This window comes from Arachis ipaensis, chromosome B5 (assembly GCF_059453495.1).
Source record: "Arachis ipaensis isolate K30076 ecotype BB chromosome B5, ASM5945349v1, whole genome shotgun sequence".
NCBI lineage: Eukaryota > Viridiplantae > Streptophyta > Magnoliopsida > Fabales > Fabaceae > Arachis > Arachis ipaensis.
The window spans coordinates 29,139,823-29,153,581 of NC_142440.1; the positions used below are offsets into that span (position 1 = coordinate 29,139,823).

The 13,759-nt window shown below is 38.2% G+C and overlaps 1 protein-coding gene across 1 annotated transcript; it reads left to right on the forward strand.

The window, feature by feature from the left end:
- The first annotated feature begins 12,584 nt into the window (after positions 1–12,584).
- On the forward strand, positions 12,585–13,394 carry LOC148563718 (uncharacterized). The gene has a single exon (XM_088486911.1). It carries the CDS (start codon positions 12,585–12,587, stop codon positions 13,392–13,394), a length of 810 nt encoding a protein of 269 aa, XP_088343037.1.
- The last annotated feature ends 365 nt before the right edge of the window (positions 13,395–13,759 follow it).

Consider the following 13,759-nt stretch of genomic DNA (forward strand, 5'->3'; position numbering starts at 1 on the left):
CAAGTCTACTACCATCAACAACCCCAAGGTCAACCACAATACCAACAACCCTACCAACAACCCCCACAATCTCAACCTCAAGGGAAGTACCTACACCCATATAGTAGGTCTAGCCCTCTGATAAACCACTATTTTATGGTTTATCTTATGCTCAATTGAGTGGTTTTTATCAATCTTTCATACACTTATCCATACAAAATGCATGGTTTTACAATTTCCTTCTTGATTTTGTGCTATGATTGAAAACATGCTTCGTGCTCTTAAATTTCCTATGTTTAATCCTCTCTTATTACCATTCGATGCCATGATATGTGTGTTAAGTGTTTTCAAGGTTTATAGGGCAGGAATGGCTTGGAGGATGGAAAGGAAGCATGCAAAACTGGAAGGAATACAAGAAGCTGAAGGAACTGCTAAAGCTATCCAGCCTGACCTCTTCGCACTAAAATGGTCATAACTTGAGCTACAAAGGTCCAAATGACGCGGTTTCAGTTGTGTTGGAAAGCTAACATCCGGGGCTTCGCAACGATATATAATTTGCTATAGCTTCTCTAAATCCAGGTGACGCGCACGCGTAGACCACGCGGACGCGTGACCTCGCAAAAACCCAATCCACGCTAACGCGTGGACGACGCTTTCGCGTAACTTTGCAGCGACCTGTACGTACCAGAAATTGCTGGGGGCGATTTCTAAGCTGTTTTTGACCCAGTTTTTGGCCTATAAAACACATATTAGAGGCTATAAAGTGGGAGAATCAATCCACTCATTAACACAACAAAATACAACATTCGTATTCAAAATTTTATGTTTTAGATGTAGCTTTTAGAGAGAGAGGCTCTCTCCTCTCTCTTAGGTTTAGGATTTAGGATTTCTATTATGATTACGCTACTTCTCTTTAATCACAGGTTCAATATTCTTTTAATTTATTTTCTACTTTTATTTATTCTATTACTTTAATTGTTATTTATCTTTTCAATTTGACTTATGAATCTTTCCATGTTAGATTTGAATATTCTATTTAATATAATTTGAGGTATTTCAGATTTAAGATTTCCTTCTTTTATTTATGTTACTGCTGCTTCCAATCTGAAGGCATTTTTATCCTAGTAGATCTTCTCCCTTTTTGCTTTGGTTAAGTAATTGGTAACACTTGAGTTGTCAGACTCAACAGTTGATTGAAAATTGAGAACCGCTGATTGATTTGGATCGCTCTAAAGCTAGTCTTTCTACAGGAGTTGACTAGGACTTGAGGATCAAATTAATTAGTCCACTTGACTTTTCTTTATTTAGTAAGGGTTAACTAAGTGGGAGCAATAACAATTCTCATCACACCTGATAAGGATAACTAGGATGGGATTTCCAGTTCTTATACCTTGCCAGAGATTTTTATAATTATTGATTTATCTTTCTTGTCATTTAAGTTACTTGTTCCCTATTTTAGAAAAACCCAAAAATACACCTTTTTCCATAACCAATAATAAATTATACTTCCCTGCAATTTCTTGAGAAGACAACCCGAGGTTTGAATACTTCGGTTATAAATTTTATTGGGTTTGCTTAAGTGGCAAACAAGTTTGTGTATGAAAGGATTATTGCTTGGTTTAGAAACTATACTAGAAATGAGAATTTATTGTGAATTCTAAACCATCAATCTTCAGTTCATCACCCTCCTCAAGTTAACCAAGCCCTTCCCTCCAATCAACCTTACATGAATGACACAATTCACACCTTCATGCAAGAACAACGAGAGTTCCACAAGAAACAAGAGGCGTATATGGCTATGATAGCCGAAGCCCTTTCCCGTTTAACTCTCTCTCCTCAACCCGCACAAAACACCCAACAAGCTTCAACCTCGAGTAGTTTACTGATGAGCGGATAATTTATACGCTTTTTGGCATTGTTTTTACATAGTTTTTAGTATGATTTAGTTAGTTTTTAGTATATTTTTATTAGTTTTTAAATAAAAATCACATTTATGGACTTTACTATGAGTTTGTGAGTTTTTCTATGATTTTAGGTAATTTCTAGTTGAAATTAAGGGACTTGAGCAAAAATCTAATTCAGAGGCTGAAGAAGGACTCTAGATGCTGTTGGAATTTGACCTCCCTGCACTCAAAATGGATTTTCTGGAGCTACAGAAACCCAATTGGTGCGATCTCAATTGTGTTGGAAAGTAGACATCCAGGGCTTTCCCACAATATATAATAGTCCATACTTTGCCCAATTTTTGACGACACAAACTGGCGTTCAAACGCCAACTTCCTGCCCTATTCTGGAGTTAAACGCCAGAAACAGATTGCAAATCAGAGTTAAACGCCAGAAATAGGCTACAACCTGGTGTTTAACTCTAAAAAGAGTCTCTATACATGAAAGCTCAATGCTCAGCCCAAGCACACACCAAGTGGGTCCGGAAGTAGATTTCTGCATCATTTACTCATCTTTGTAAGCCCTAGTAACTAGTTTAGTATAAATAGGACTTTTTAATATTGTATTAAAAATCTTTTGGATAATTTTATGTTCAGAGATCACGTTTAGGGGGCTGGCCATTCGGCCATGCCTTGACCACTTTCACTTATGTATTTTTCAATGGTGGAGTTTCTACACCCCATAGATTAAGGTGTGGAGCTCTGCTATTCCTCATGAATTAATGCAAAGTACTATTGTTTTTCTATTCAATTCAAGCTTATTCTTATTCCAAGATATTCACTCGTACTTCAACCTGATGAATGTGATGATCCGTAACACTCATCATCATTCTCGCCTATGAACGCGTGCCTGACAACCACTTTCGTTCTATCTGCAATAGCTTAAGCGTTTATCTCTGGGGCTCCTGGTTCAGATCAGAGTCTTCGTGGTATAAGCTAGAATTATTGGCGGCCATTTTTGAGATCCAGAAAGTCTAAACCTTGTCTGTGGTATTCCGAGTAGGATCCGGGATGGGATGACTGTGACGAGCTTCAAACTCACGAGTGCTGGGCGTAGTGACAGACGCAAAAGGATCAACAGATCCTATTCCAACATGAGTGAGAACCGACAGATGATTAGCCGTGCAGTGATAGCGCATTTGGACCATTTTCACTGAGAGGACGGGAGGTAGCCATTGACGATGGTGATGCCCAACATACAGCTTGCCATGGAAAGGAGTATGAATGATGGATGAAGGCAGTAGGAAAGTAGAGATTCAGAAGAAACAAAGCATCTCTATACGCTTATCTAAAATTCCTACCAATGAATTGCATAAGTATCTCTATCTTATTTTATATTTTATTTATATTTTAATTATCAAAATCCCATAACCATTTGAATCCGCCTGACTGAGATTTACAAGGATGACCATAGCTTGCTTCAAGCCGACAATCTCCGTGGGATCGACCCTTACTCACGTAAGGTTTATTACTTGGACGACCCAGTGCACTTGCTGGTTAGTTGTGCGGAGTTGTGAAAATAGTTGAGATTAAGATCGTGCGTACCAAGTTTTTGGCGCCGTTTCAGAGATCACAATTTCGTGCACCAAGTTTTTGGCGCCGTTGCCGGGGATTGTTCGAGTTTGGACAACTGACAGTTCATATTGTTGCTCAGATTAGGTAATTTTATTTTATTTTATTTTTAAGATTTTTATTTTTGAAAAATACAAAAAAAAATTTATTCTATGGCTTCAGAATTTTTAAGAATGAATTCTAGAGTTTCATGATGATCTGTTGAAGTCTGGCTGGCTGTGAAGCCATGTCTAATCTTTTGGACCGAGGTTTCAACTCATCATCATAAGAGCTTTTTAATTCTCATCAATTCAGCTGTTGTATGCCTGATTTGTATGCTAAAGCTTGGCTGGCCATTGGCCATGTCTAGTGTTTTGGACCGAAGCTTTCACTGAAAGCTTGGCTGGCTAGTAAGCCATGTCTAATTCCTGGACCGGAGTTTTAGACTAACATTGCATGATTCCTGGAATTCTCATTAAAAATTTTTGAATTCCTTATTTTCTCTTTTTCCAATTAATTTTCGAAAAAAATACAAATTTTTTTTATAAAATCATAAAAACCAAAACTTTGATGTTTCTTGTTTGAGTCCAGTGTCAATTTTTAAGTTTTGTGTCAATTGCATCTTTTTAATTTTTCTTAAAATTTTTGAAGAACACCTACATGAAACTGTTCTTCATGATCTTCAAGTCGTTCTTGATGATCTTCTTTGTTTGATCTTTGCAATTTTATGTTTTGTGTCTTTCCTTGTTTTTCATATGCATTTTCAATTTATTAGTGTCTCAACATTAAAAATTTCTAAGTTTGGTGTCTTGTATGTCTTTCTTTTCTTAAAATTTTTTTAAAAATAAGTTCTTGGTGTTCATCTTGACATTCAAAGTGTTCTTGCATGCATATTTTTTTATTTTTATCTTAAATTTTCATGTTTTGAGTCATTTTGATGTTTTTCTCTCTTCTCATTAAAAATTCAAAAATCAAAAAAATATCTTTCCCTTATTTACAAATAAATTTCGAAAATTTAGTTTGACTTAGTCAAAAAATTTTAAAATTTAGTTGTTTCTTATGAGTCAAGTCAAATTTTCAATTTAAAAATCTTATCTTTTCAAAACCTTTTCAAAAATCAAATCTTTCTCATCTTTTTTTATATTTTCGAAAACTTAAAAAAAATGATTTTCAAAATCTTTTTCTTAATTTCATTTCATAATTTCAAATTCTTTACTAACAATTAATGTGATTGATTCAAAAATTTTAAAGTTTGTTACTTGCCTATTAAGAAAGGTTCAATCTTTAAATTTTAGAATCATATCTTTTAGTTTCTTGTTAGTCAAGTAATCAACTTTAATTTTTCAAAAATCAAATCTTTTTAATTTCCTTTTCAAATATTTTTTTTCAAAATAAATTTCAAATCACATCTTTTTCAAAATCAACTTCAAAATCTTTTCTAACTTCTTATCTTTTCAAAATTGATTTTCAAATCTTTTTCAATTAATCTCATCTTTTTGTTTGATTCTTATCTTTTTCAAAACTACCTAACTAATCTCTCTCTAATTTTCGAAAACTCCTCACCATTTTTTTTTAAAATTCTTTTTAATTAACTAATTGTTTCAAATTTTAATTTTAATTTTATTTCTCTTTTTAATTTTCGAATTGTAACTAATATTTGAAATAAAAACAAAATTATTTTCCTTTTATTTTAAATTAAATTCGAATTCTCTCCCCCTCTCACATCTCCTTCTATTTATTTATCTACTAACACTTCTCTCCTACCCAAAATTCGAACCCCATCTTCTTTTCTGTGTTCGAATTTTTCTCTTCTCCTTCTTCTATTCTCCTTTTCTTATACTCACATAAAGGAATCTCTATACTGTGACATAGAGGATTCCTCTTCTTTTCTGTTCTCTTCTTTTTCATATGAGCAGGAACAGGGATAAAGATATTCTTATTGAAGCTGATCCTGAACCTGAAAGGACTCTGAAGAGGAAGCTAAGGGAAGCTAGAGCACAACTCTCTGGAGAGAATCTGACAGAAATTTTTGAAAAAGAGGGAGACATGGCCGAACCTAATAACAATGGTGGAGATGCAAGGAAGATGCTTGGTGACTTTATTTCACCCTCTTCTAACTTCTATGCTAGAAGCATCTCACTTCCTGCAATTGGAGCAAATAATTTTGAGCTTAAGCCTCAATTGGTTTCTCTAATGCAGCAGAATTGCAAGTTTCATGGACTTTCAATGGAAGATCCTCATCAGTTTTTAGCTAAATTCTTGCAAATCTGTGACACTGTCAAGACCAATGGAGTTGATCCCGAGGTCTATAGGCTTATACTTTTCCCTTTTGCTGTAAGAGACAGAGCTAGAACATGGTTAGATTCACAACCTAAGGATAGCCTAAACTCTTGGGATAAGCTGGTCAGTGCTTTTCTGGCCAAATTCTTTCCACCTCAAAAGATGAGCAAGCTTAGAGTGGAAATCCAAACCTTCAGAAAGAAGGAAGGAGAATCCCTCTATGAAGCTTGGGAAAGATATAAGCAACTGATCAAAAGGTGTCCTACTGACATGCTTCCAGAATGGAGCATCATAAGTATATTTTATGATGGTCTGTCTGAGTTGTCAAAAATGTCATTGGACCATTCTGCAGGAGGATCTCTTCATCTGAAAACCCCTGCAGAAGCTCAGAAACTCATTGAAATGGTTGCAAATAACTAGTTCATGTACACCTCTGAGAGGAATCCTGTGAACAATGGGACGCCTCTAAAGAAAGGAGTTCTTAAAATTGATACTCTGAATGCCATATTGGCTCGGAACAAAATATTGACTCAGCAAGTCAATATGATTTCTCAAAGTCTGAATGGATTGCAAGCTGCATCCAACAGTACTAAAGAAGCATCTTCTGAAGAAGAAGCTTATGATCCTGAGAACCCTGCAATGGCAGAGGTGAATTACATGGGAGAACCCTATAAAAACACCTATAATCCTTCATGGAGAAATCATCCAAATTTCTCATGGAAGGACCAACAGAAGCCTCAACAAGGCTTCAACAATAATGGTGGAAGAAATAGGTTTAGCAATAGCAAGCTTTTTCCATCATCTTCTCAGCAACAGACAGAGAACTCTGAATAGAGCCATTCTGGCCTGGCAACCATAGTCTCTGATCTATCCAAGACCACACTAAGTTTCATGAATGAAACAAGATCCTCCATTAGAAATTTGGAGGCACAGGTGGGTCAGCTGAGTAAAAAGATTACTGAAACTCCTCCCAATACTCTCCCAAGCAATACAGAAGAAAACCCCAACAGAGAGTGCAAGGCCATAACCATGACCAATATGGCTGAACCTAGAGAGAGTGAGGAGGACGTAAGTCCCAGTGAGAAAAGCCTCATGGGACGTCCTATGGACAGAAAGGAGTTCCCCTTTGAGGAACCAAAGGAATCTAAAACTCATACAGAGACCATAGGGATTCCATTGAACTTTCTTCTGCCATTCATGAGCTCTGATGAATATTCTTCCTTTGAAGAGGATGAAGACATCACTGAAGAGCAAGTTGCTAAGTATCTAGGAGCAATCATGAAACTGAATGCCAAGTTATTTGGTAATGAGACTTGGGAGGATGAACCCCCCTTGTTCACCAATAAACTGAATGCATTAATGAGGCAGACATTACCTCAGAAGAAACCGGCTCCCAGAAAATTCTTCATACCTTGTACCATAGGCACCATGACCTTTGAGAAGGCTCTGTGTGACCTGGGGTCAGGGATAAATCTCATGCCCCTCTCTGTAATGGAGAAACTGGGAATCTTTGAGGTACAAGTTGCAAGAATCTCACTAGAGATGACAGACAAATCAATGAAACAGGCTTATGAACTAGTAGAGGACGTGCTAGTAAAGGTTGAAGGCCTTTACATCCCTACTAATTTCATAATCCTAGACACTGGGAAGGATGAGGATGAATCCATCATCCTTGGCAGACCCTTCCTAGCCACAGCAAAAGCTGTGATTGATGTTGACAGAGGAGAGTTGGTCCTTCAGTTAAATGAGGACTACCTTGTATTTAAGACTCAAGGTTCTCCTTCTGTAACCATGAAGAGGAAGCATGAAAAGCTTCTCTCAATACAGAGTCAAACAAAATCCCCCACATTCAAACTCTAAGTTTGGTGTTGAGAGGCCCCAACCCTGCTCTGATTATCTGTGAGGCTCCATGAGAGCTCACTGTTAAGCTATTAACATTAAAGAAGCGCTTGTTGAGAGGCAACCCAATGTTATTTAATTATATCTATTTATTTTCTATTGCTATTTTATGTTTTCTTTAGGTTGATGATCATGTGAAGTCACAAAAACAACTGAAAAATCAAAAACAGAATGAAAAATAGCTCACCTTGGAGGAAGAGCTTACTGGTGTTTAAACGCCAGTAAGAGTAGCAGAATGGGCGTTAAACGCGCAGTCTGGCACCATTCTGGGCGTTTAACGCCAGAAACAGGCACCAGACTGGTGTTTAACGCCAGAACAGAGCATCTAATTGGCGTTTAACGCCTAGAATGGGAGAAAATCTGGCGTTAAATGCCAGAAACAAGCAGCAACCTGGCATTTAACGCTAGAAGTGCACTCTAAGGGTGTTTTTGCACGCCTAAATAGAACATGGATGTTAAGTCCTTGACCCCTCAGGATCTGAGGACCCCACAGGATCCCCACCTATCCCACCTCTTCTTCTCTCCTCTTCACACCCTTTCATAACACTCTTCCCCAAATACCCTTCACCAATCACCTCCATTCCTCTTCCCCAAATACTCTTCACCACTCACATCCATCCACTCTTCCCCAAAAATCCCACCTACCTCCAAATTCAAAAATCATTTCCCTCCCAAATCCAACCCTGATACACGAAACCTAACCCTTCCCTCACCCCTATATAAACCCCTCAACACTACCTCATTTTCACACATTACAAACACTTCTTCCCCCTTGGCCGAATACACTCTTCCCCTCCATCTCCTCCATTTTCTTCTTCTTCTACTATTTTCCTTCTTCTTTTGCTCAAGGACGAGCAAACATTTTAAGTTTGGTGTGGTAAAAGCGTTACATTTTATTTTTCCATAACCATTAATGGCACCTAAGGCCAGAGAAACCTCAAGAAAGAGGAAATGGAATGCAATTGCTTCCACCTCCGAGTCATGGAAGATGGAGAGATTCATCTCAAAGGTCCATCAAGACCACTTCTATGAAGTTGTGGCCAAGAAAAAGGTGATCCCTGAGGTCCCTTTTAAGCTCAAAAAGGGCGAATATCCGGAGATCCGACAAGAGATTAGAAGAAGAGGATGGGAAGTACTCTCTAATCCTATTCAACAAGTCGGAATCCTAATGGTTCAAGAGTTCTATGCAAACGCATGGATCACTAGGAACCATGATCAAAGTATGAACCCAAATCCAAAGAATTGGCTTACAATGGTTCAGGAGAAATACTTAGATTTCAGTATGGAAAATGTAAGGTTGGCGTTCAACTTGCCAATGATGCAAGAAAACGCATGCCCCTACACTAGAAGGGTCAACTTTGATCAAAGGTTGGACCAAGTCCTCATGGACATATGTGTGGAAGGAGCTCAATGGAAAGTTGACTCAAGAGGCAAGCCGGTTCAATTGAGAAGACCAGACCTTAAGCCTGTAGCTAGAGGATTGTTAGAGTTCATCCAACGCTCTATCATTCCTACTAGCAACTGATCTGAAGTAACTGTGGATCGGACCATCATGATCCATAGTATCATGATTGGGGAGGAAGTGGAAGTTCATGACCTCTGTAATTCAGCTGGAATTGACATAGAGGGAGACATCCTCATTGATGAGGACAATCCCATCACTAAGAAAAGGATGGAGCAAACAAGAGAGCCCACTCATGGACCTCAACAAGAGCATGAGGAAATTCCTCATCATGAAATCCCTGAGATGCCTCAAGGGATGCACTTTCCTCCACAAAACTATTGGGAGCAAATCAACACCTCCTTAGGAGAATTAAGTTCCAACATGGGACAACTAAGGATGGAGCACCAAGAGTACTCCATCATTCTCCATGAGATTAGAGAAGATCAAAGAGCTATGAGGGAGGAGCAACAAAGGCAAGGAAGAGACATAGAGGAGCTCAAGAACACCATTGGTTCTTCAAGAGGAAGAAGACGCCACCCTCACTAAGGTGGACCCGTTCCTTAATATCCTTGTCTAGTTAATTTTTTTCTGTTTTTGTTCTCTATGCTTTATTTTTATTTATGTTTGTGTCTTATTACACGATCATTAGTGTCTAGTGTCTATGCCTTAAAGCTATGAATGTCCTATGAATCCATCACCTTTCTTAAATGAAAAATGTTCTAAAAACAAAAGAACAAGAAGTACATGATTTCAAATTCATCCTTGAGCTTAGTTTAATTATTTTAATGTGGTGGCAACACTTTTTGTTTTCTGAATGAATGCTTGAACAGTGCATATTTTTTGAATTTGTTATTTATGAATGTTAAATTTGTTGGCTCTTGAAAGAATGATGAAAAGGAGAAATGTTATTGATAATCTGAATCATAAAATTAATTCTTGAAGAAAGAAAAAGCAGTGAATACAAAAGCTTGCAGAAAAAAAAAGGGCGAAAAAAAAAAGAGAGAAAGAAAAAGAAAAAGCAAGCAGAAAAAGCCAATAACTCTTTAAACCAAAAGTCAAGAGCAAAAAGCCAATAACCCTTTAAACCAAAAGGCAAGGGTAAAAAGGATCCAAGGCTTTGAGCATCAGTGGATAGGAGGGCCCAAAGGAATAAAATCCTGGCCTAAGCGGCTAAACCAAGCTGTCCCTAACCATGTGCTTGTGGCGTGAAGGTGTCAAGTGAAAAGCTTGAGACTGAGCGGTTAAAGTGGAGGTCCAAAGCAAAAAAAGAGTGTGCTTAAGAACCCTGGATACCTCTAATTGGGGACTTTAGCAAAGCTGAGTCACAATCTGAAAAGGTTCACCCAGTTATGTGTCTGTGGCATTTATGTATCCGGTGGTAATACTGGAAAACAAAGTGCTTAGGGCCACGGCCAAGACTCATAAAGTAGCTGTGTTCAAGAATCAACATACTGAACTAGGAGAATTAATAACACTATCTGAATTATGAGTTCTTATAGATGCCAATCATTATGAACTTCAAAGGATAAAGTGGGATGCCAAAACTGTTCAGAGGCAAAAAGCTACTAGCCCCGCTCATCTAAATTGGAGCTAAGTTTCATTGATATTTTGGAATTTATAGTATATTCTCTTCTTTTTATCCTATTTGATTTTCAGTTGCTTGGGGACAAGCAACAATTTAAGTTTGGTGTTGTGATGAGCGGATAATTTATACGCTTTTTGGCATTGTTTTTACATAATTTTTAGTATGATTTAGTTATTTTTAGTATATTTTTATTAGTTTTTAAATAAAAATCACATTTCTGGACTTTACTATGAGTTTATGTATTTTTCTATGATTTTAGGTAATTTTTGGCTGAAATTGAGGGACTTGAGCAAAAATCTGATTCAGAGGCTGAAGAAGGACTGCAGATGCTGTTGGATTCTGACTTCCCTGCACTCGAAATAGATTTTATGGAGCTACAGAAATTCAATTGGTGCGCTCTCAATTGCGTTGAAAAGTAGACATCCAGGGCTTTCCAGCAATATATAATAGTCCATACTTTGCTCAAGTTTTGACGATGCAAACTGGCGTTCAAACGCCAACTTCCTGCCCTATTTTGGAGTTAAACGCCAGAAACAGGTTGCAAATCAGAGTTAAACGTCAGAAATAGGCTACAACCTGGCGTTTAACTCCAAAAAGAGTCTCTACACATGAATGCTCAATGCTCAGCCCAAGCACATACCAAGTGGGCCCGGAAGTGGATTTCTGCATCATTTACTCATCTCTGTAAACCCTAGTAACTAGTTTAATATAAATAGGAATTTTTACTATTGTATTAAAAATCTTTTGGATAATTTTATGTTCAGAGATCACTTTAGGGGGCTGGCCATTCGGCCATGCCTTGACCACTTTCACTTATGTATTTTTCAACGGTGCAGTTTCTACACCCCATAGATTAAGGTGTGGAGCTCTGCTGTTCCTCATGAATTCATGCAAAGTACTATTGTTTTTCTATTCAATTCAAGCTTATTCTTATTCCAAGATATTCACTCGTACTTTAACCTGATGAATGTGATGATCCGTGACACTCATCATCATTCTTGCCTATGAACGCGTGCCTGACAACCACTTCCGTTCTATCTGCAATAGCTTGAGCGTTTATCTCTGGGGCTCCTGGTTCAGATCAGAGTCTTCGTGGTATAAGCTAGAATTATTGGCGGCCATTCTTGAGATCTGGAAAGTCTAAACCTTGTCTATGGTATTCCGAGTAAGATCCGGGATGGGATGACTGTGACGAGCTTCAAACTCACGAGTGCTGGGCGTAGTGACAGACGCAAAACAATCAACGGATCCTATTCCAATATGAGTGAGAACCGACAGATGATTAGCTGTGCGGTGACAGCGCATTTGGACCATTTTCACTGAGAGGACGGGAGGTAGCCATTGACGACAGTGATGCCCAACATACAGCTTGCCATGGAAAGGAGTATGAATGATTGGATGAAGGCAGTAGGAAAGCAGAGATTTAGAAGGAACAAAGCATCTTTATACGCTTATCTGAAATTCCTACCAATGAATGGCATAAGTATCTCTATCCTATTTTATATTTTATTTATATTTTAATTATCAAAATCCCATAACCATTTGAATCCGCCTGACTGAGATTTACAAGGATGACCATAGCTTGCTTCAAGCCGACAATCTCCGTGGGATCGACCCTTACTCACGTAAGGTTTATTACTTGGACGACCCAGTGCACTTGCTGGTTAGTTGTGCGGAGTTGTGAAAAGAGTTGAGATTAAGATCGTGCGTACCAAGTTTTTGGCGCCGTTTCAGAGATCACAATTTCGTGCACCATTTACCCTCCCAACCTCAACCCAACCCTAAGGGTAGCATTAATGCCATTACCCTTAGGAGCGGCACTACATTGGATAAGAATGTTGCTATACCCACAAAGTTGAGTGCGGAGACAAACAATGAAGAGGTAGGAGATCAAGTGGAGGTGATGGGGGGTGAGGATGAAGGTGTTGACAAAAGTGAGGAAGAACCACCCAAAGTCAAGGAGTCAAAGAGAAAGACTTTTCTTGAAGAGCCTTTGCCCATTCCATTTCCAACTTTGGCCAAGAACGCCAAGAAACAAGAAGAGCTTGACCCCAATATGGTGGAAGTTTTTAAGAAGGTTGAAGTCACCGTCCCCCTCTTTCAAGCCATTCAACAAGTGCTAAGATATGCCAAGTTCCTTAAAGATGTTTGCACTCACAAAGACAAGCTTGGCAACCTCAACAAAAAGCCGGTAGATGATTCTATTTCCTCTTTACTTCCTGAAAAATGCAATGATCCCGGCCCATGTTTGGTCACTTGTTTGATTGGTGGGATGAAATTTATGGACTGTATGTGTGATTTGGGGGCGTGCGTAAGCATTATGCCACTCCCCATTTATCAAAGATTGAACTTGTCACCCCTAAAGAGGTCCGGGGCGACGTTTGTGCTAGCCGATAAAAGTATTGTGTCAGTAGTAGGGATTGCAGAGAATGTCCTAGTTAATATTCAAGAATTGCTCTTTTCAGTTGATTTTCACATTCTGGAGACTCCTCCCATTGACTCAAACAAGCCATCATCCATACTCCTTGGAAGGCCATTCTTGAAGACGGCCCGTTTCAAGCTAGATGCACATTCGGGAGTCTATTCTTTTGAGTCGGATGGCAAGTTAGTCAAGTTTACTTTGGAGGAGTCCAACAAGTCTGTTCTTGAATCTTATTCTATTTTTGGATGTGACATAGTTGAAGATCAAGTCATTGAGGATGACAAGGAGTAAGAGGAAGAGGATGTTGCCAATAAGTCAAATTCAAAGGATCACAATCAACTCAAGAATGCCAAGGAGTTGGAGATTTTCCTCCTTGGTGAAGTTTCCAAGTGACCTATAAAGCCATGCAAGTCCCACTTAGGACTCTAAACAAAGTGCTTGGTGGGAGACACCCCACCATGGTAACATTGTTGAAATTTTATCTCTTGTTTATAGTTTTTTTTTTTTTTGAATTATTTGCTTTCTTGTGATATAATGATTAGCTTAGGTTTGGTTTGATAATTTTGAGTTGAATAAGTTAAATTACTTGTGGACTATGAAATTGTGCTTGTTTGAATGATTTGGAGTTGGTATGTTGATGTGCTAAGGGTAGGAGC

Coding starts and splice junctions, on each gene's coding strand:
- LOC148563718 (XM_088486911.1), top strand. CDS start 12,585: ATGGGGGGTGAGGATGAAGGTGTTGACAAAAGTGAGGAAGAACCACCC.